The sequence below is a fragment of the Scomber scombrus genome, chromosome 14 (genome assembly GCF_963691925.1).
Source record: "Scomber scombrus chromosome 14, fScoSco1.1, whole genome shotgun sequence".
In the NCBI taxonomy this organism is placed as follows: Eukaryota; Metazoa; Chordata; class Actinopteri; order Scombriformes; family Scombridae; genus Scomber; species Scomber scombrus.
In genome coordinates, this window is record NC_084983.1 from 6,891,674 (window position 1) to 6,913,771 (window position 22,098).

General features: G+C 42.7%; 2 protein-coding genes across 5 annotated transcripts in view; both read left to right on the plus strand.

Annotated features, from left to right (window-relative positions):
- mtmr4 (myotubularin related protein 4) overlaps window positions 1-9,166 on the plus strand; it is a 43,702-nt gene extending 34,536 nt beyond the window's left edge. For all 4 annotated transcript variants that reach the window (XM_062433353.1, XM_062433352.1, XM_062433351.1 and 1 more), the window contains 10 exons: window positions 403-531; window positions 1,660-1,771; window positions 2,355-2,550; window positions 2,699-2,884; window positions 3,074-3,244; window positions 3,610-3,764; window positions 3,950-5,417; window positions 5,548-5,658; window positions 5,818-5,906; window positions 7,215-9,166. In XM_062433353.1, the coding sequence (XP_062289337.1) occupies window positions 403-531; window positions 1,660-1,771; window positions 2,355-2,550; window positions 2,699-2,884; window positions 3,074-3,244; window positions 3,610-3,764; window positions 3,950-5,417; window positions 5,548-5,658; window positions 5,818-5,906; window positions 7,215-7,392 (2,795 nt within the window). In that variant the 3' untranslated portion in view covers window positions 7,393-9,166. The remainder of the gene's footprint in view (window positions 1-402; window positions 532-1,659; window positions 1,772-2,354; window positions 2,551-2,698; window positions 2,885-3,073; window positions 3,245-3,609; window positions 3,765-3,949; window positions 5,418-5,547; window positions 5,659-5,817; window positions 5,907-7,214) is intronic.
- Window positions 9,167-12,554: 3,388 nt separating this feature from the next.
- On the plus strand, window positions 12,555-21,402 carry ca4a (carbonic anhydrase IV a). The gene is made up of 8 exons (XM_062433211.1): window positions 12,555-12,706; window positions 16,718-16,762; window positions 16,856-17,020; window positions 17,114-17,259; window positions 18,441-18,533; window positions 18,636-18,702; window positions 18,791-18,954; window positions 19,560-21,402. The coding sequence occupies exons 1-8, from the start codon at window positions 12,643-12,645 to the stop codon at window positions 19,737-19,739; spliced, it is 924 nt and encodes a 307-aa protein (XP_062289195.1). The 5' UTR covers window positions 12,555-12,642; the 3' UTR covers window positions 19,740-21,402.
- The last annotated feature ends 696 nt before the right edge of the window (window positions 21,403-22,098 follow it).

The following is a 22,098-nucleotide window of genomic DNA, read 5'->3' on the forward strand; positions in this document are numbered from 1 at the left end:
TTTGTCTTGAAATGCACATATGACACAAGCTTCAGTCAGTACACTGTTACTGGGAGCACAACAGCAGGCGAGAGAGTGAGTGACAGCATGACACTAAGTGCAGAAAGTAGTTCAGTTTCGGTTTTGGAGTAATTACCTGTCTATCTCTGGTTTCAATGTTAAAACCGCGTCTCTTGACTGATTGTTACCAATACCAACACTGTGCTTGTGTCATCAGGATGAGATATTGATTTTCAGTAGGTTACAAATAAAAGTCAGTCTCAGTTAATCATGTCCCAGGCGCTTTTCTAATTCCTTTCTAACTCCCTTTCTCTTCCTCTCCCCGGAAGTTCGATTTACACAACAGCGTCCACTGATAAAAATGTAAAAATAGTCTCTCTGTCCTCCCACCTGTATCTCCAGACTCATCTCTGACGGGCGGCTCTGGCTGCGATGACAACACTGTGCCACAGAAGCTGCTTATACTGGATGCTCGCTCATACACCGCTGCAGTGGCAAACCGAGCCAAGGGCGGAGGCTGTGAATGTGAAGGTTAGTGTTAGCAAACATTTGAAAAGTCTTACACAAATCAATGCATCTGGTAAGATATTAAAATGAATAAAAATGACATTGTGTTTGTCAACATTTATCACAAACAATATTCTGTCATCTGACATTATCTGGAGTGTGTATTCAGCTCCTATGCGTCTGCTTCTGACTCATGCAGGCAAAGGAAATTGAATGAGGAGTGATTTAAAGCTGAAATTAGTGTTCTTTATATTAATAATAAATCATTTGACTAATGTGACTCAGTGGTGCTTTCAGCATCTTTTAGCTAATGTTTTGGTTTTGCAGCCCTCTCATTAACCTTATTTCAGGTGCAACAAGCAGCTATACGTCTATACTTCCTGCAACTAGTGCCAACTGTGTCTAACATCTCACTTCTAAAGATTCAATTATTTATCTCAATGGACACTAAAAGTTAGAGTTAATATTGGACTCCTCTTTGTCAGGAACACAACTCCTAATGAACGCTAATGCGTCTGCTAGATGTCAAAAATGTTTATAAGATGATAATATGTCAGATAAAGCTGTTTTCAGCTTGTTGCTCTGACCCTAACTGATCAAAAATAATAATTTACACAGCTTTAAAGTTAAAGTTTTCACCAGGTTCTGCTATGAAAGTGATGGAGAGAACTGTAGGGCTCCAAAATGCATTTAAGTTTAAGTAATTTGTTTTTTAGCTGTGACAGCTCCGTCAGTCTAACTACTGTCAGTGCTAAAATGCCATCGGACCTGTTTTTAGAGGTTAGCCTGTTCAAAGGTTAAAGTTCAACAAAGATGAAGCTGAAACTCAAAATATGAAGATGTGTTATTGTTTACTGCTCTGTCTAACTGGGCTGTAGACGATGATCTCACTCTGCACAGTGCCTCTTAGGCTCTCCTACTTGATATATTATTCAGTAAATAAAATAGAAATGATTACTGCCACCAGTGATTGTGCACACTGACTTTTACAGATAGCGGTTGTCCACTAAGGAATTTATGTAAAGATGCAAATGCTAAAAAAGAATTTGCATCTAAGAGCATATCAATAACTGAGCACATGATGCTGCTGTATCTTACATTTCTAAGCCTTTGTTTGTCTCATTTGTTTATATTGTGTGTTTCTGTGTTTAGAGTACTACCCTAACTGTGAGGTGATGTTCATGGGAATGGCCAACATCCACGCCATAAGGAACAGCTTCCAGGCTCTGAGGACTGTCTGCAGTCAGATCCCGGATCCGGGAAAGTAAGTCGATCCGTTTGACCTTTCTCTCTGTGCGGCTCTGACCTCGTTCGTGCCCCCCCCCCCCCACCTCCCTCCCCCAGTTTTAATGGCCTCACCTCGCAGTAAGGCAACACCACACAGAGATGGGAACGCTGCCACAGTCGAGTCTCATTCCCGCCGAGCTGGCCAGCTGTCCGTCTGCACACACCGTGACAGTGGATACGTGTGTTATGAGTTTCCGTTTGTTGCACTGTTTACACGGATGTTTTCAACGGGCCAGCTGTGTGTGTTTTACTAGCGTGTTTACATCTGTAGCTGCGTGTCTGTTACATATGTGGCTGTATGTACAGTGCAGAGGTTAACCTGTGACGTCACATGTTATTTTGTAATGTGCAATGACACAGGGAAGCCTGGGTAGATGTAGGTCAGAGGCTCCCTCCTCCTCATACTGTCAGCCTCAAGTTAACCTTGAGTTAACCTGAGCTGATGTATGTATGTAATATCTCAGCTGCACATCACTTCATCAGCGCAGGACAGGTTCTATACAGTTTTATCTATCTGATCTCTAAAAGCGATCTAATCTGACCCTCTTTTCTGTTTCCAGCTGGCTCTCAGCTCTCGAGAGCACCCGCTGGCTGCAGCACCTGTCCGTCATGCTGAAGGCAGCCACTCTGGTGTGTTCAGCGGTGGAGAGGGAAGGCCGTCCTGTCCTGGTGCACTGTTCGGACGGGTGGGACCGCACACCACAGATCGTAGCCCTCTCCAAAGTCCTGCTGGACCCCTACTACAGAACATTAGAGGTGAGAGTATGTGTGGCTGTAGTTGTAGACAGGTCAAAGATAGAGAAGGGTTGTTTTACACAGATCACATGTGGGACACATTGTTATGAAAAAGACTGTGGCGTTAGGATATTATTACCTCCAGCGCTGACTACCGTGTGCTCCACAGGGTTTCCAGGTGCTTGTAGAGACTGAGTGGTTGGACTACGGTCATAAATTCGGGGACCGCTGCGGCCACCAGGAGAACGCTGACGACGTGAGCGAGCAGTGTCCCGTCTTCCTGCAGTGGTTGGACTGTGTTCACCAGCTGCTCAAACAGTTCCCCTGCCTGTTTGAGTTCAACGAGGCCTTCCTGGTGAGTTCACATATCCGTTTCTTACGAAGTAGCCTATTTTATCAGTAAATCTCAAAAGTGTGAGAGAAGCATAATCAAAGCTAGTCTTTATGTCAGATGATAATGTTTCACATCAATCAGCTGTCACATTGAACTTGCAAAGGATGTAAAGTATAAGAATAAGCATATCCCATCTTCTTCTTGTTCCAGGTCAAGCTGGTGCAGCATACGTACTCGTGTCTCTACGGCACGTTCCTGTGTAACAACGCTCGCGAAAGGGAGTCGAGGAACATCTACAAACGCACATGCTCCGTCTGGTCACTGCTTCGTGCCGGAAACAAGAACTTCCAGAACTTCCTCTACATCCCCAGTCATGATATGGTACAAAGCAGTTTGTTCAGTATTTTTTATGCTTTTGTGGTCGTGTTTACAAATACAGTAACAGCTGGTTGCCTCCTGCTTTCAGGCAGGAGGTTTGATTAATGATTAATGGATAGTTTGAATCAAATTTTAACTTTCATCCCCACACTGTCTCTTTGATCAAATATTTAAAGCGTGAACCTGACTTTATAACCTCAAGATTAACTCTTTCGACCTCTCATCCTTTGTGAACTATCGCTATGTAAAGCATAGAAATGATCATAATACATTATCCACTACAGGTGTAGAACAGCAAAAAATAATAGACACCATCATTATTGTACATTGACCTTCTGAGAATGTCCTTTTTACTGTTTGTCTGCCAGGTGCTGCAGCCAGTCTGCCACACACGGGCATTACAGCTGTGGACAGCTGTCTACCTGCCCACCTCCTCCCCCTGCACCGCTGTGGACGATTCTATGGAGCTCTACCTCCCCCCAAATGTCACAGGAGACGAACTCACCTCCCGTTCTCTGGACAGGTACGTTTGTTTGGTGCAAATCATCATCTGTGCTTACTGTTCTTGGCGTATTTACATTGATTCAAAATGCTTCTCTTGTGTTACAGAGAGCCACACTGCCCTCTAGAGCCCTAAATAGAGAATTGCATCATTGCAATTTCTGTACATGTGGAATAAATCAATCAATATGTATTTCTGATTTCCAGACTTCCCAAGACCCGCTCCATGGACAACCTGCTTTCAGCTATTGAGAACGGGGTGCCCCTGACACGCACATCCAGCGACCCCAATCTCAATAAGCACTGCCAGGAGGGTCGCTCTGCCCTGGAGCCCGCACCCGCCCCAGAAGGACCGGCTGCAGACAGCTCTGACGAGGACCCACCTGACACTGGACTGGACAGCAGCGATGGGGAACCTTTACATCCGAGTCCGGCCAAGACTCCAGAGGGTGACCCAGATGCAGAGACCTGTGAAGACACACTAGAAGAGCCCTGTCTCACCACTCAGCCCCTGCCCTCTCTGCCCCTTCCCCCTGTCCCTCTCAGTAATGACATCGCACTCGCTCACACTCCCTTCCCCACTCCTGTCATCCAACAAGCTTGGCCTCAGATCGCCAAGCCTCCGCTCCCGCCTCCTCCGCCAGAGGCCGAGAGCCCCTGTAGGACTGCTGAGAGCACCACGTCGCCCTCTCATAAATCAGAGCCGTGCTTACCTCTCCCCTGCAATGGCACGCAGCAGGCAGCCGCCACACCCACCGCACTGCTTAACGGCCACGTCGACAGCCAAACGAACGGCCTCCCACAATCTGCAGACCTGCTGGCTATGAAGCAGCTAATGCCTCTGCTTCCCATGGAGGACTCCACAGAGACTCTCACAGGTGAAGGAGAGCTTCCTCCATCCCCGCCTCCCACAGAGAGCAAGGATCTCCCCCAGAACAACGTCAGTGATGAGGAGCAGCCTGAACCGCAGCCACAACTTCAGTACCAGAAGGAGAAAGAGGACCTGAGGACAGAGATGGTGAAAGGAAGAGAGCGCGCATTAGCGGTTGCAGCAGCTACCGTGGACTGCACCCAAGTAGCAGCTCGTCACCTGATCTCCCAGAGCCAGCTCTCTGACCTGTCCCTGTTTGGCTCCCACTGGGAGAGCGTTCAGGGTCTGGTCCAGTCTGCCTGTCACTCTGGCATGAGCAGGGCCTTGCAGGGCAACACGTACCAGAGCCGCCGGCTTGCCAGTAAACTGCTCCGCGCCCAGGGCTTCGCCATCGCCAACGGGTCCCAGTGCTGCCGCAGGGAGGCTCTTTGTTGTCCCAGCAGCCCTCTGCAGGGTGGATGGCTGTCTGCTGCGAGGAATGCAGGCTACACCGGTCTGAGTGGACCTGCTGTGGCTGCCCTCAACAGCTACTCCCTTGCAGGCCATCAGCTCCTACCATTGTCGTACTCCTCACCCTCTGCCTCCAGCTCCCCTCCCCCTCCCCAGGCCCCAGCGTACCTCGATGATGATGGGCTGCCGGTGCCCATGGACGCCGTTCAGCAAAGACTGCGGCAGATCGAGGCCGGCTACAAGCAGGAGGTGGAGGTGCTGCGGCAGCAGGTGCGACAGTTGCAGATGAGGCTGGAGAGTAAACAGTACAGCACCCCTCCCTCAGAGCCAGACATCGACTACGAGGATGACATTGTGAGTAACTTTTTTTCCCCCACGATGCCCGACAGCAGCGCCAGGAGCTTTTAATCTGTCTGCTGTGCTTATAAATGTCTTTTTTTATTATCTTCTCTTACACCTGTCTGTTTTCTCTCTGTGATTTCAGACGTGTCTGCGGGAGTCAGACAACAGTAATGAGGAGGACTCTCTGTCGACACACAGCGAGGACCGTCTGTCTGAGGGCAGCTGGGATCGAGTGGAGCGCAAGGACACAGAGGTCAGCATCCTTCAGAGATACATCATCTGATTTAGCTTCTGTCTCCTCTCCCTCACCTCGCTTTCTCCCCCTCACCCGTATGGCTCGAAGCACCTCTAATTACCAAACACTCTTTTCATAAAGATGTATGTCTCTGTGTCTATGTGTTTGTGTGTGTAGGTCACAAGGTGGGTGCCGGATCACATGGCCTCCCATTGTTTCAACTGTGACTGTGAGTTCTGGATAGCCAAGAGACGTCACCACTGCAGGTGGGGCTTCACCGTGGTTCCCTTACATTAACCAACACAAGAACACAAAGAAAATATCACACTTCACAACAAATGACTAAACCACTTGGGTGCACTGTTGGACACATCCTAAATCAGTACTCTTTTATCTGCTTTCTCCACTTTCACTGATTTCACTGGGTTTTAAATGTTTAGTGTTTGTTTTAAAGAGGAAAAAACGTCCTCACTTAACCAACATCATCCTCATTAGTTAATAAGAAAGTGTCACTCTTAATATTCTTTGTGATTGATACATTGTCAGTTTGTATTCACAGCTCATAATATTAGTATCAGGCAAACAGAAGAGTCATTTACTTTTACCGTAAAAAATACCTTGTTCACTTCATTGTTTCCTGTTGTGTTATGTCCATAAATAATGTAAATAATCAAATCCTGTCAATGATTAGACATGAGAGTGACATCATCGAACTCTGTGGGAAAGCAAATACGTTTTTTTTCCGAAATGTTGAACCACTCCTTTAAACCTTTAGTTCCTCTCCTTTTATTCATCTTCTATGACAACTAAATCAAGATGACCTTTAAAATGTTCCTAATTTGTTTGTTGATTATTCGAAATAATCTAATCATTTGTTGAGGAGAGCTTACTATTTTCATTTTAAACCCAAAGTGCTTTTTTTTTTTGCCCGTTTCTCTCGGTACTCTCTTGTGTAGCAGCCTGCAGTTCAAAGACACCACTCTGCTTTGTAATTTCCAGGCAGTAAATCAAGCTTTTTAGACCCATTCAGCATCAAAGGTCCTTGGTTAGCTATTTATATTCTCTACTGAAAAACTGAGACACGTGTCCCAAATTGGAAAGAAATTCATATCCACAGACAGGACATCACTGTACTGTGTGTGTGAGATGGACAAAATGTACAATACAAATCCACACAGAAGATGTTCAATAATAGATAGTCATCAGCCGAGTTCCTCATATGTCATCAGTGAAGTATAAAGCTACAACATGCTCTACATCTAATCAATCATTGTTATGTGTTAAGCTTCTCAGTTACTGAAAGGCATCAAATCTGTAATACTTACTGATTGAAGATAACAGAGTTTACCAGGAATATTCATCACCTTACTGTTTAAAGCCTATTAACACACAGTAAATGGAAAATATCTATTTTTTGGTATATATTTCACACACTTTTTAACACACACACTCACTGAAGTCTTAGTTTCTTTGGTCCATATTCAGGAATCATCAGATTCAAATATATTCCCTGTTCCTTTCTTTTATTAATCAAATACCTCACTGTAACTCTGTGTGTGTTTCTCCATCTTCAGGAACTGTGGCAATGTGTTCTGTAAAGACTGTTGTCATCTGAAGCTGCCCATCCCAGACCAGCAGCTGTACGACGCGGTGTTGGTCTGCAACACCTGCCACGACCTGCTCCTGGTGGCCCGCACCCGCGACATCCGCAGCCAGCAGCTCAAGAAGGCCATCGCCACAGCCTCCAGCTGAGAGAAGCGTCCTCTAGCGTGGCCCGCCTCGGCTCTGTCCCGGTCGTTTTGGACTGATGAGCTGAGCGCCCTGTCGTCACCCCCAACCTGTTGTGGGTTTTTGGCTGCGGGAGGGGGGGGAGGAGGAGGAGGAGGGCGAAGGACGAGGAGGAATTGTTGCTGTTTGGGAGGCTCGGTTTGGAAGCGGAGATGCACTGTGAGGCTGTCTTGAGCGGGGGGAGAAGAGGAGAAGTGGGGAGAGTCTGCAAAGTGGGAGACTGAGATGGAGGCGTGGCAGCAGGGGGGGGTGGAGGGGAGGTTTCCCCTACAGAAACACACCCCTTCTGTTCAAAGACATTTTCAAGCCTGGAGCGCCACGGCGACCCGCCGCCTCCATACGGCTCTCCTCTAGCGGCGTCCTGTCCAAGACACATCTCAAAACCTGTCCGCCCCCAGCAGAGTCACACACACCTTTTAGTACCAAACACCTGCACCCTCCATATAGACACTGTCTCGCACTTCAGAGGACAATCGCTCACCCTTCCACGTGTCGGGGGGGGGGACTCCAAAGCCTTTACCTGTACTACTGGAGGCTTTCAACTTTAAAAGAAAAGAATTGCTGCTACAGTATTTAAAAGTCTAATTTTGTATTCTTATTTTGTGCACTACTAGCTGTTGTGTATTTGAGGGAATTTGAGACCAAACTTGAGCAAAAGGGAGAAAATCTGCTGTTTACTTTGCCATCGCATCTATTTTTTCTTGGAGCCTGAATGTAATATGTAATGGGTAACTGGATTGAGTTTATGTTAATGTGCATTCGGTGGGTCGTATATGTGTTCATTGCTGCAATGTGTTTTCAGAGTTATGTATATGCACAGTCAATGTGGTTCTGTCTTTTATCAATGCTTTCTCTCCAGTATAACAACATTTTTGAGGGACGTACGGACAGATCGACGCAGGGCCGTGCTGTCGTACGTTTTTAACGGGACGTGCGGCTCGCTATGTTAAGAGAAGGAGAACCGCTGAATGACGGGAGATGGCAGGCTTCTGTAAAAGTCGTCTTATGATTGGAGAAAAAAAAAGCGAACGTACTGTGGGTGTTTTCCGTGAAGTGACGAGGGAATTTCCAACAGAGTTTTTTCTACTGAGATGTTTGTGAATGAATGGATTAATGTCCACGTAAAGCTTGACGTCCATCTGACTGATGACTCCTCCTCAGATTGTTAACTGGCAGTAACGACTGCTCGGGGGAAAGACTGAACAAAGTGCTCTGAGTTTCTTCTTCTGTTTGAGGGGGGGATTTCGGCCACAGTCCCCTTTAAAAAAAAAAATAAACCGTGTTTGTGTCTACTGGTTGTTCCTTGACAATAGTGCCATATTATGTTTGTTCTTTTGTCTATTTTTAAAGCCTTTTTTTCTCTCTAATGGATGGCAGCAGGTTTCTAATTGGCCACCTCTCTGTATGCTTTAATGGTACAGATAGTTAGAGGCTTAATAACACTGAGATGACTAAGGATTAACAGACGGTTCAGTTTGATAATGAGGCTAACCATTTCAACGGATGATTGGATGTCACTGAATTAGTTAACCTGTGTGGTTATCCATTGTCTAATTGGGATTTTTATTCACACGGTGTTCATGAAGTCAAAATCTCTAAGAGGAACTCAGAAATGTAACATACATAGTGATCTGATCTGTAGTGGTGGCTAAAAATCTGTCACTTAATGAATAATTGTTGTAAAGAAATGCACTGTAAAAGTTAAATCCCATGGGTTAAAATAAAAGAATATATCATGCCTCGGTTTCACAGCTTGCTCATTTGCTTGTAGTTCTGGAAAAGTGGAAAAGTGTTTTAGATTTATTTGGTCTCTTGATGAGTACCAACGTCTTATTGCAAGGGAAACAATCTGAATACTTGAGTGTTGAGATCAGCTGGTATATCATTAAGAGGCTCGAACTCACTGTTAACTAACCGGTAGATGATACTAAGTGAAATAGAGGAGAGGAAAAAATATTTAGAACTGTCATAAATCAAGACCAACCCTGGTAAATCTTAAAGAAGTAAAAGGTTAAAGTAAAGGAAGTTCAGGTTAAAGTTTACAACCTGTACAGTACAGAGTGATGGTAAGCTGAAAGTTTAAAGCTCACATAAAATAGAGTTTGCAGGAGTACAAAATACAAAATGTGCATCTTTCCACTGGTCACATTGTCAGCAGTAAAGGTGATGAATGTTACGACAGACACCAAAAATGGACGTGTGATGAGATAGGACAGATTATAAAAATGTGGTTTTATTGATGATTTATACTCTCTTTGACCTTTGATAGTTGCAGGTACTCTGCTGTTGACTTTGTGCTCAGAAACTTTTGTCAGTTCCTGAAACTAAAAGGCGGAAACACTGTTTACATGAAGTCAATCACTGCAGTTAAATACAACTCTAACGTCTTTTTCACTCATACTCCTACTCAAGGCATGATAACATAGAATGCATTGATACACAGCTAAATAAACAAGCCAACTGTATATAACATCATTAAAGTTAGCTCCAACACTATTAAAATATTATTCTTACTATTAATGCATTGGTAACAATAATCCTATGATGTCTAATAATATAACAGACAGAGAATATCCTGCATTATAAGTGTACTTCTTTTGCTTTAAGTACACTTTGCTAATAATAATAAATAAAGTTATGGATTAAGACTTGTACTTGTAGTTTTTAAAATGTAGTATTGATACATTAACTTAAATATTCCCTTTAGACGTATTAAGAATCTGCTTGATATATTATATATCATAATATATGATTTTTTCTATTAAAAAAAAAGGAAAATCTAAAATCTGCATATTTTTCATTTCAAAGGTTTGGCTTCAGGATGAAAGATGTCTTCTACTTCACTGTACAGTCCAATCTTAATGTGCACTGGAGACGTTTAAATACATACACTGAGATTTAAGGTGAGTTCAGAGAAACTTTTCCCCCTGCAGCAGATTAATGTAAAAAATCTGCCGTCTGCTGTCATATATAAAAGTGAAGTGACAATAAGCAAAACACATATTTGAGTGGAATTGGACTTTAAGTAAATAAAATGATGGAAAAACCACCATTGCTTTTCTTCCATTTGTCCACCAGATGGCGCTTTTCCATCAAGAGACACACAAAGAGGCTTACCATATCATATATATATTATCACTTACCATAAAAAGTTTATTGCATGTCACTCTTCTTCCTTTTTCTTTGGTACAAGATAGTTAAAGCTGCCTGTTACTAAACAGTAACTTCCTTTCCTGTGAACAATGTTGAAAGTCATGACGATTGTTATGCGTCACACAATACACACAAACTCACATACCCAGTCTTTTACACTTGCACATTACTGGTCAAACCCTCCAAGGAGAGCAACGTAAGCTAATTCATGTTTTTTTAGGAAGAACTGCCAATGTCCCCTCACTGTACTCACTCAGCATGATCAATAATTTAGGCTGGGGGTATTCTAGGTTTCTGCCCAGTGAATGAAAATAAAGGTGACAGCTCATACTTTTCTGCAGAAAAGCTGGAAGAGAGATGTTGAGATTTTTTTTTGCAAAGCTTTGCACTGACTGGACAGGTTTTGTGGACACGGTGAACTAGGCCGGAAAATAAACCTTTTTAAAGATTTCACTTGTTATCCTCTTTTAGATGTCAGGCTCTCAGGTGAATGTGTGTGTGTGTGTGTGTGTGTGTGTGTGTGTGTGAATGTGTGTATGTGTGTTTGACCAGTTCAATCTCCCTGAGTGAAACTCTGAGCTGCCAAACATTCAAATCCCTAAAAGTTTATATTGAACACTAGTTTAGATCCTAAATTAGCCAAAGATACCAATTAAGCCAGGACGAATTTTGGGGGAATGTGTCATAAATGCACATAACATATAGAATATTTACATCAGTTTACATATTATTAAAATCTGACCCATTTTGACATCTGACAGAGGCAAAAACACCATGAACAACTTTTTATGAGCCTGAAATGTTGTGACCTCTCCTAAACTGACCAAAAAGTGAAATAGTTAATACAACTTTTTAAAAACATTTTTGTTCTTCTAGACATTTTTGTAGCAGGCTCAGATCCTAATGAGAATTTGACATACAATGCCCTACAAGTGTTTAAACATTCTGCTAAACTACTCATTTCACTGGATAACGTAAATTACAAGAATAAATATTAATACATAGTAAAGTGGTCTACTATAATGTACAATAATAATAATGGTTCAAAATAAACAATCAACCCTGAGGGAAACACAATAAGAATGACAGAACTATCCAAAGTACATTCAACCTGTTAAAATAAAACCATTTCAACCTGTAGCATAAGTGTTTGTCCCATCTCTAACAGACAGGCTCGCAAAATAATTAAAGTTGTATAAAATAATTGTTAGGGGGGGAAAAACAACAATAATTATTTCTTTATTTTTAGGGGTGCTGAGTCAAAAAAATAAATAAAAATCACCTTTCAATAATGTCTTCAAATTCATTCAAATCATTAAGTTCTCCTGTAAATAACTATTATGTAATATGATACAGTGTGACTGTGAATGCTTTTTCTCCATTAATAAATAGTGTAAAACCTAAAGAAGCACTTGTTAATTATACTGATAAGGTATTTATGAATTAAACATGTTGTGGTTAATAAATTTGGTATAGAGAATAATTATGGGGGGAAACTGTGAAGTATCAGAATATGAACTATAGTCTTATGTTTGAATATTTCATTCAGTTTAGACATCATGTAACTTCAATATAAAGCTGGATCAAGCTGATGTATAATCTATATGTTTGGTATTGAAAGTGCGAAATAAGATGATGATTAAAATGCTTTAAACGTGTGGGAATAGGGTGAAGTTAAAGTGCAGGGGGAGAATCTTTCCTCTCTTTCATCTGAGGGCCACCTTGATTCACCTGTGGAGAAACCGGCTGTCCGCATTGATGATTAACTCCATCTGATTTCCTCAAGTGTCACATTTACCGAAATCACCAGGAAGTGTTTGCCTATCAACGCCCAGATAAGAATGATTGAATTAGATTTGGCTCCTGCTCACCAGGAGCCCCATTGATACTCAGCGGAGTGCTTTATTAGAGGCGATGCTCGAAGGGGGAGGGGCCACACTCTTTCTTTCCTGGCGGGTATGGTGATAGATAAGTATAAGACCCCCTGCAAGAATGCGATCACATTGAGAAAAAAACAAGTCATTGTGTTGCTTCCCTCGCTCGAGTCAGAGACGCACCAAAATGCAGCATCTAATCCTGCCCGTTCTCCTGGCATCCCTATGGACCCTCTGCACAGGATCAGCAGGTGAGTCTCAATTCATTCACAGCTCATAATTTATGTCAAATTACTGGTGGATTCATTTTTTCATTTCTGTTACTATTGCAAAGATTTTGAGTTGTGGAAAAAAAATGGGATGATTAGCTGTAACTTAGATATTTATTCTCTAATACTGTCTGTTTTTTATGCCGAATGTGTCTTTTAATATCTTATCTCTCGTGTATTTTAATATTTTTTTTAATATATTTTATTATTTGTTTCTTATATTACTGATACTAAATGTGCGCGGTTAATTTAGCCAACATCTCGGCTCAAAATACGCATGCAATTAGTAGAACATTCATATCTGGATTCATGTATTTAATTCGTTTTAACACAAACAGTAGATGAAATAAATGCAAAGCTTCTCAGTGGGGTGAAACTGTTTCTTTAAACCAGTTTTTTTCCCAGCCGTACCTGTCACTTTACTCAATTAGAAAGTTGATATATTGCGGAATCCCAAGAACCTAAAAAAAAAAAAAAAAAAAACAAGAGAAAGATAGAAATCTTCAGAGGGAATCATCAGTGGGGAAGAAAGCGGGGGGAGAGAGCCAGCTCCCTAGATCAAAGAGAGGCTCCCCCGCAACCAAAAAGCGCCTGCGTGAAGCTCTCCGCACACACCTGCCCTGTCTATCACACTGATGTAACACCGGACATTCCTCCATGTGTCCGACAAGCTCATCATCACCTTGCATTTACACTCCTGAGCTGCCTGTTCTATCAAGGACGTGATAGAATACCGAGCGAGATCCAACAAAAGCAGAGCTGAGCCAAAAGACAAAACGCGGGCGGATCTGCCGGAGCTCAGTGCCCCTCTCTCTCTCTCTCTCTACCTCGCTCTCTCTCCCTCTCTCTCTCCCCTCTCTCCTCTCTCTCCCTTGCACCTGCTCGGATCCACGCTGAGCCAATGACAGGCGTTTGCGTCCTCGCTGCAGCAGAGAGACGCGTCGAGTGCGCACCGCTAATATCTCCAAATGTCTCAGGCGTTAATCCAACAAATATTCCTCGAGGGTTGGGGAACTAAACCCACTCCAATGAATTTAGCATCTGGGGACCTGGACTAAGCTGTGACTGATTGCTGAAAAGACTATTTGGTCAGTGTGATTAGTTATTAGTCAGAGGCTGAGAATTTGCGCACATCGGGAAACCTCAGCAGCCCCTGGCGCGCTTTTTCTTGTGAATTCCAAACACATCTGATCTACCAGTCTTTAAAATGTGATGATATTAAGATATAAATAAAGCTATAAAGTCCAGCTGAGTCCTTACGGTGCCAAATTAAATTAAATGAAAGGTTTTTTGTTCGTTTTTGCTGCGTAATGGAGGGAAATGCTGCTAAATGCGCTCCTATTGTAGTTCATAATACTACATGACACCTTTACTGACTTCATTTAAACGTCTCTGTATATTCAGGAGTGAAATATTGTATTCTGTATAATCTTTGTATTATCTCCTACTTTTACGCACGGTTAGATTTTGTGATGGTTGGTCCTAATACAAACACTGCTGCAAACACTGACACACACTTTTCAAACTCTCACTTTTATTTATTCTGAAGGCCAGTCGGCGCTTGTTATTCAGAGTTCTGGGGGAACATGCTGCGCTTGGACACATGAACCCTGCCTGAACCCAGCAAGAAGCAAGCAATAGTTGTGGGTGCTCTCAGACCATTTTATGCCAAGTGTCTAAATACAGACACGCAGGAGCTTACATTTGGCAAACACGACTGAAACGCGATCGGGACGTACAGAGGCTATATTCTGTCTTCTCTGATATCATAAACAGCACGAACTATTAATCCTGTTTTTTTTGTATGACCCCAATCTCTCTCTCTCAGCGGTCATCCTGGATACCAGTTGGAGAGACGCAGCCAATTAGTTAGAAACTGTTTGAAGTAGCTGAGCGGGTACCAGGGCTGCCATGGCTTAGTTTCACTCTTTCCTTTTCTTTTGAATGTGTTCTGTGTGAAGTGCAGAGTCTCCGGCGCACAGTTTATGTCTGGCTCCCTGTTGCACAATGGCTTGAAAAGATCCGTTTCCGCGTCAGCCGGCGTTTATTCACATTACGTTTTCACCCAGCTCGACGTGAGGCAGACGTGGTTTGGTTTGTTTTTACTTTGGTCGCCTTTTGTTTTCTCCTTGACAGTTTCCTCAGTTCGCTTCTTTGGCAAAACCCATTGATATTGTTCATTTGCCCTCCTGAGCCGCACAGAAGATCAAAGCCAGGCTGCGATTGGTCAAGAATTGTGCGGACAGAGATCTGATTGGCTGTGGTGAAAATAAGCGACTGTGGGCCATAAAAATAGATATTTCTACTCACAGGAAAAGCAGATTCACGTTATGGCTAAAACTAAATCCTTTATCCTTTTGGCAGCTTTTATCAACATCTATCAAGATCATTACTGATGACTGACGGGCTTTATTGTCACAATTACCAGGTGTAATTGGAACATCTTATCTTTGAAGGCCTCACACAGCTGTGGTCCTGAATCTTCTTGTGATGAGATTGGTTTTAGGTGTGGCTGCATTGCACATTTCTGAGGACTTGCTGTCACTTTTAGTCATATCCAGTCACTGAGAGTCTCAGAAAATGACATATTTTCACAGTTTCCACTCATGCTGTCAGAATCATTTAATGCGTTCAGCATCCCGAGAACAATTACAGATTTTTCCTCCTCTCCTGCAGCTTTCATGCTTCACTCACACGCACGCTGCAGCAAATAGCCTTAGCCAAAGCCTTATTAAAAAATACCCCCCCCCCCCCCCCCCCCCCCAAATAAAAAAAAAATTGAGCTGCACCAGTAAATACAATCCCACTCAAATGTTTACCCCCCCATCCCCCATGCTCAGTTTATTTTCAGTACCCATTATCATGGCACAGCAGGAGGAAAAGACTACCCAACATGGCAGAGAAACCAAGCGTCAACTTCCCACACAAACACCGGGAGTAGTCCTCATACAATTCTAATAACAGAGCAGGAGACCCTCCCCGTATTTTTTCAATGGCATGTGTGTTTTTCATAAATATTTGATTTGTGAGATAGCTGCAGATATTTGTCTCCGGGTACAGGGTGGAAACATGCAAACCAATTGTGAAATATTAATAAACCCCTTAGACGAAACATGTGAGAATGTGGCCTCGCTGATGCAAAAGATTGGCTCTGTGTTTATTCTGATAGCACGGAAAGATAAAGCACAAACGCCAACTTTTTTGTGAATAGGAAGACAAGTCCTGTGTGGGTTTTGTATAGCCGGGAATAACAGCTGACTTAGACTAATAGGGGAACAATTCTCTGTTTGCAGTAAGGAAAGAAAAAATAAACAATTAATAACAGTACACATTTGTAAATACACATAAAAATCTGTTTGGATAGTTGCCAGTGTATAAGTTAAGAAGAAACATCCCATTCTACTCTGACAATAGGCTGAGGTTTGTTGATGTTGCCCAGAGGGTAACAATGACAGGAACTGACTGATAATGTCACCGGTATCAACTGTGTGTGTTCTTTACACTGTTTGCTGTTGACATCAAATCTGAAGATGTGGTGTGAAGTGTGGGGGGAATTAGATTAATGTGTCACAATTTCTGCGATTGGCATTTAGGCAATTTATTTAGATCGAACATTATATCATTATATTTATATTTCTAATCATATCAGAAAAGAGACACTCAGAAGAGAAAAGGAAAATATAAAAGTGTTCCTTGTGCCAAATTGTGTCAGATTATGTGTCTCTCCTAATGTGCGACAGTTGAGGCTGCAATCTGGGACACCCACTGGGAGGCTGAAAAGCCAATGCTGAAAGGTGTAAATCACCTGAATTCATACATTATTAATAATTATTCAATAATTCACTTACAGGGTTCATTTGACAGCAGTCCTATTCATTAACATTTGTTAGAAAAGGCAATAGATGCATATGAGCTTGGGTGTCTCACACTACACTGATTTACCCTATCTTCTAAATGAGATAAATCATTGAATAATATTTTTCTGTGTTTCAGATTGGTGTTATCAATCCCAGTTCACCTGTGACCATGAGTGCAACAGTAAGTTTCTATAAATTCAAGCGGTATATATTTTGTAATGTGAAAGATGTCGAGCAGAATGTTTGTTAAACGCTGATGTTTTCCTCGTTTCAGCACCAGACAAGTGGAACCACGCCAACAGTGATTGTTCAGGAAAACAACAGTCACCCATCAATGTTGTGACCAGAAAGACTCTGCCAGACGAGCGTCTGACTCCTTTCAAGTTCAACAACTATGATCATATCTTCAGAGGCACAATCAAGAACAACGGCCACTCAGGTGAGCATGTTTTCCATGAAGCATGAAATATCCACTGATGCATTTCGGAAGCTGTTGTGTGAACTCTTTGTGCTTGATGTGTGTCCACTCTAGTTCAGGTGAATGTTCCTCACCTTGCCACTATCTCAGGCGGAGGCCTGCCGGACACCTACAAGGCCGTGCAGTTCCACCTGCACTGGGGCACCGATGGAGGGCCCGGCTCTGAACACACCATTGATGGGGAGCAGTATCCCATGGAGGTACCTTCACCTTACAGTGCAAAACACTCACAGCCTGTCTGATATTAACTGTTACAGAGCAGTGTCTGAAACATAACTGTTGAGTTGATAGATTCACATGCACGTCATTCACATAAAACATACATATACAGTACCAGTCAAAAGTTTGGACACACTTTCTCAAAACTTCATTAATAATGATGTTGTACCTCACTCACTGTCCACTGACAGAAACATCACATTTCTTGATTTAATATGTAACTTATCAACTTTGAAAGAATAATCTGCAACTCCTTCAGTAAAGTGAGCATTTGATGCCATTATTAACAAATCCCATTAAAGATAAAATGGTAATCTGCATATCAATACTTTGATGACCTGACTTCCTTACCTTGTCTGTAGTACTCAAGCCCATTCATTCCTAATGAGGGTTTAAATCTCTAAAACTGGTCACAAATTTGTTGGCCTGTTTTTGTTTTTAAGAAAGGCTGAATTATTTCCTAAAACATCTGGGCACTGTAGGTTTTAGCAAATATTTCTCAGGCAGTGGTAAAGAGTGCATTTGTGGAGAACTATTTTCTGCCATGGATGTGATGCACTAGTGATAACTTACAAGAGCAGGATGTTGTATGAGGGGTTGACTCAAAATAAACTACAGTGCCCAAGTTCATCAGCATGAAGGAGCATGTCACCCAGTGCAGCAGCGTGTCTCATTGATGTGTTTTTAATCGTTTTCGGACGATAATGTAGGTCTACAGCACAGAGGAATAACAGATATCAGCCTTTGGCTACACAGACAACAGTTGTTAGTATGATTCATTCAATGTTGGTTTTGATCTTGTGTTGGGATTTGTCGACAATAAGAGAAATGCGTTATCCTAGAGTTATCCTTTAAATGGCTAAAAATACCAATTAGCCCTTTCACTTTCAATTTAACTTTGTTATTGTCGCACCATTTCATTCTGTGACTAACTGTTGATTGTTAGATCAGTTAGGCAAGCTTTTCTTTACCAATCAAGTCTTCTAAGACACGATTTTGATAAAGAGTTGTTTATCTTAGGCTCCTATTGTGCAAATATGAAATATTTCCGCAAATGTTGCAATGATCCTAAACTGAGAAGATTGTGATATTTTTGTTGGTTCTGCACATACTGCATGACAAAGGACTTTGTGACAAAGTTCTAAAAAATTTTTTTCTACAGCTACATATTGTTCATATGAGGCAAGAGTTCTCTGATCTGACCACAGCACTATCAGACGCAGAGGGAGTTGCAGTCCTTGGATTTTTCTACGAGGTAACCAGCTAAATCCTGTATCGTCATATTCAAACGGCTGTTACAGAAAAGACCTCAACTTGAAATGAAAACATGCTATAATGTGCCACTTTCCATTTTCAGAAGTCCAAGAGTGCAAACCGAAAGTATGACTCCATGATCAGCGCTTTGAAAAGCATCACAGCTGCAGGTAGGTGTTGAAGTTCAGTCGAACCAACTAAAATCATGAAAGCATAGCAATGATCCTAATGTCTCCTCTGTGGCTTTTCTATTTTTAGATGCCAACACATCTCTGTCTTCCATTTCCTTGGCGCAGCTGATCCCACCTGAGCATAATATGACCAGCTTTTACCGCTATAAGGGCTCCCTGACCACCCCAGGGTGCACTGAGTCTGTGATTTGGACTTTGTTTGAAAAGCCCATCCCCCTGAGCCATGACCAGGTTAGATTATTTAAACAGAGAATTTAAGAGTATACAGTTTTTTAAAATATCCCGGCACATTTTCTGATTCAATATTAAAGGTGCAGTGTGTAGAATTTAATGGCATTTAGTCGAATGGACTTGGCAGAAATTGAATACAATAATCATAAGTATGTTTAAATTAGTGTATAATCACCTGAAGATAAGAAACATTGTGTTTTCATTAGCCTATTTTTACATAGGGAGCTGGTCCTCTTACATAGAGGCCATGTTACTCTAACATGTTTCTACAGCAGCCCAGAATGGACAAACCAAACGCTGGCTCTAGAGAGCTCCTTTCACGTTTACGTTCCTGTTAGAGTCACTGTAGGTTCTCCTATACGTTCGGAAGAGGGGTGGGGGGGTCGGGGGGGTTGGGGTGGTATGTAGTTGCAATCTGCAACCTCACCGCTAGATGTCACTAAATCCTACACACTTTGCCTTTAAAACTACAGCCACCAACAAAAATGCTACATTGAAAAAGATTGTTAAATGACGCACCTTGATATGCCACCATATTGCTACCACAGCTGACCTTCTTCCAGAAAACCAGAGCCTAAATTTGTGTTTACATTCTGCTCCTCCAGCTGAAGACATTCTCAGACCTCAAGTTCAAAGACGGGAAGCGGATGGTGTCGACCTTCAGGCCGGTGCAGCCCCTCAATGGCCGGCAGGTATACCGGTCGGGAGGCGCAGTTATCCTGGCCAGTTCCGCCCTCCTTGTGGCTGCCATCACCATGGCCATGGGACTGTCCCAGCCTAACTAGAGCAAGGCATCCCATGCTGCACTACGACACCCATGAACACAATAAGTTCTGTATCACTCCTCAGCTGAACCCTGATTTGTAACATCTTCATCGCACGGTTGCTAAGATGATCGACCACGTCGTAGTGCAGGCATGACTCACCTGGTGTCCCCCCACCCTTATGACACACATGACAAAGGCGTTTCGTGGAATGCCTTCGAGGTGCTGTAAGGGTTCGATCAGCATTCATGCATGCATAGTGAAGCAGTAGGTCTTATTTCAGCATTATGAATGTGCCATAAAGCAGGTTACAAATCACTCAAAGTGACAACTGAATTCAGATTCATCACCAGACCCTCTTAGCCCTGCCCTAATTCTTCACAGCATCATCCTGAACACCAGCATACATACATCTGATACACTTTAAACCTTATCCACCTTGTCCAGTGTCAGGTATATTTAGTCTCTGCTAATGTCAGAGTGAGTCGTCGAACGTTTGCGCTCCAAGTGCCAATGTCAGCCCCATAACTTGGCACGTGACAACTTGTTCTCAATGGGGCATGAGAACGGCATGGAGCTATTAATAGCAGAACTGAGTCATAAAAACAAGCTCCATTTCAAAGCCAGCGGTCAAAGGAGTCAGCAGTTTGGCTATTCTCTCAAAGTCCAGGAGCTAAGAGCATGGCCCTAAGGTGAACCCGTAACAGCAGCTCAGTCAGCAATTGGCTTGGAAAGGTGGGAGGTTAGGGGAGGGTGGGGGGTGGGAAGGTGCGATCTTGCCTTTCCCCACTGGAGTCCAGTGTCCATGATGAACAACTGCATGCTGTTCTGAGAGCAGAGCTGCAGTACTTTCTCCCGCCCAGAGTCAGAGGCTACCGACACCTGAGACACAGACAAAGATGCAGAGCCGCTGATGCTCTGATTGTGGGTCAAAAAGCGAGCAAGCTTGTTTTCAAGAGGCGAGACGCAACAGCGCCGAGAAGACAGCAAGACTTTTGAGAATCAACCAGCATACAAAATGTCACCTCTCCTTTCAAAACAATTCTTTTCATGCATCTCCAAAACACTTAAGAGTCGCATGAATCAGCATGTCTTGATGTTCCAGGTGTCTATTATGAGCCCCATGTGAAACTGCACACACACACACACAAACACAATCTGTACACACACCTCAGTCACCCCTCGTTTCCTGTGAAGTTCAGTGAGCTTATCTTGGAGAATATGTGACTGTGTTCATGGCTTGTCTTACAGGGTTTCGAATGCACTGAATGTTATCGACTGTGAATTACACCCCACTGAGTTCTCGCACATTTATTCAGAAGGACTCGTTATGTATTCCAGTGAGAGATCTGTGCAATTTTCCAGCAAGATTTATTGTGATGATCAAGCAAGGGATCTGTGTATTTTCCATTGTTTCATAACGCATCAAGTTATATTTCTATGCTGTGTCATTGTACACATTTATTTATGTACCGAATGTGTATATTGATATGAGACGCACAGTTATTGTTATTTATGTATTGCAAAGTTCATATAGTATTAAATGCAAACCCATATATGAAGTTGTTCATGACCAATCAAGTTTACGTGTATGAGATTGTCAGGTTGTAATACTTGAAAGTGTCATAAATAATATGGAGAATGTGTTCCCATTGAACAATAAACTACTTACATGCCTTTTTAATCACGGTCTCTTCTGCTTCTATGAGCACATTTTAAGCTACTTGAACTTGATCAAAACAATGTTTAACCTGAGTGTCAGTAATGCCACCACATATCTGCACAGTGAAAACTGATATAAGAATTCAGTCTGTTGGCTCTGTTGTTTGTCTGCTGGCTCAGACACACAGACAAGCTTCTTAGTTTTCCTGTCCCATTCCCCTTCAGTCTGTCAGGAGAGTCTGAGAGTGCTTGTAGATCTAAAACCCTTAATCCTTTTCTAATTGACTCGTTCGTGATGTTATGGGGGATGTTTTTGGCCGGAGTTCACTTATATTTCTAACAGGAGATTGTTGTATCACACACAGCTCACTATCAAAGCTAACACAAACACATTAAAAATCTGTGACACGACATACACCTGTCTTTTTAATTTCTGGCCTCCGAGACAGACCCAAGGTGCTTTTTCAAACTTCGTCCCCTTTCAAGTTAATATATATTCCCCTCCCCCCGTCATTAAGGAATCAAAAGGCCTATTGTGATGGACAGGCTTGGGAAAACAGCAGGCTCTCAGAGAGACAAGAGAGAGTTTAGACAAAAGCTTGAATGAAAGCCTCCCCTGCTTGAGCTACTATTGCTACTTCAGTTAAGCATCAGGAGAGATTGGGAATCAAGGGGTGAATGATCTGGTAGTGGTACCGTGGTCCTCCAGTTAGTAGGA

Coding starts and splice junctions, on each gene's coding strand:
- ca4a (XM_062433211.1), top strand. CDS start 12,643: ATGCAGCATCTAATCCTGCCCGTTCTCCTGGCATCCCTATGGACCCTC. Junction 12,707..16,717: donor CCTCTGCACAGGATCAGCAG/GTGAGTCTCAAT, acceptor TCTGTGTTTCAG/ATTGGTGTTATCAATCCCAG. Junction 18,955..19,559: donor TCCCCCTGAGCCATGACCAG/GTTAGATTATTT, acceptor CTGCTCCTCCAG/CTGAAGACATTCTCAGACCT.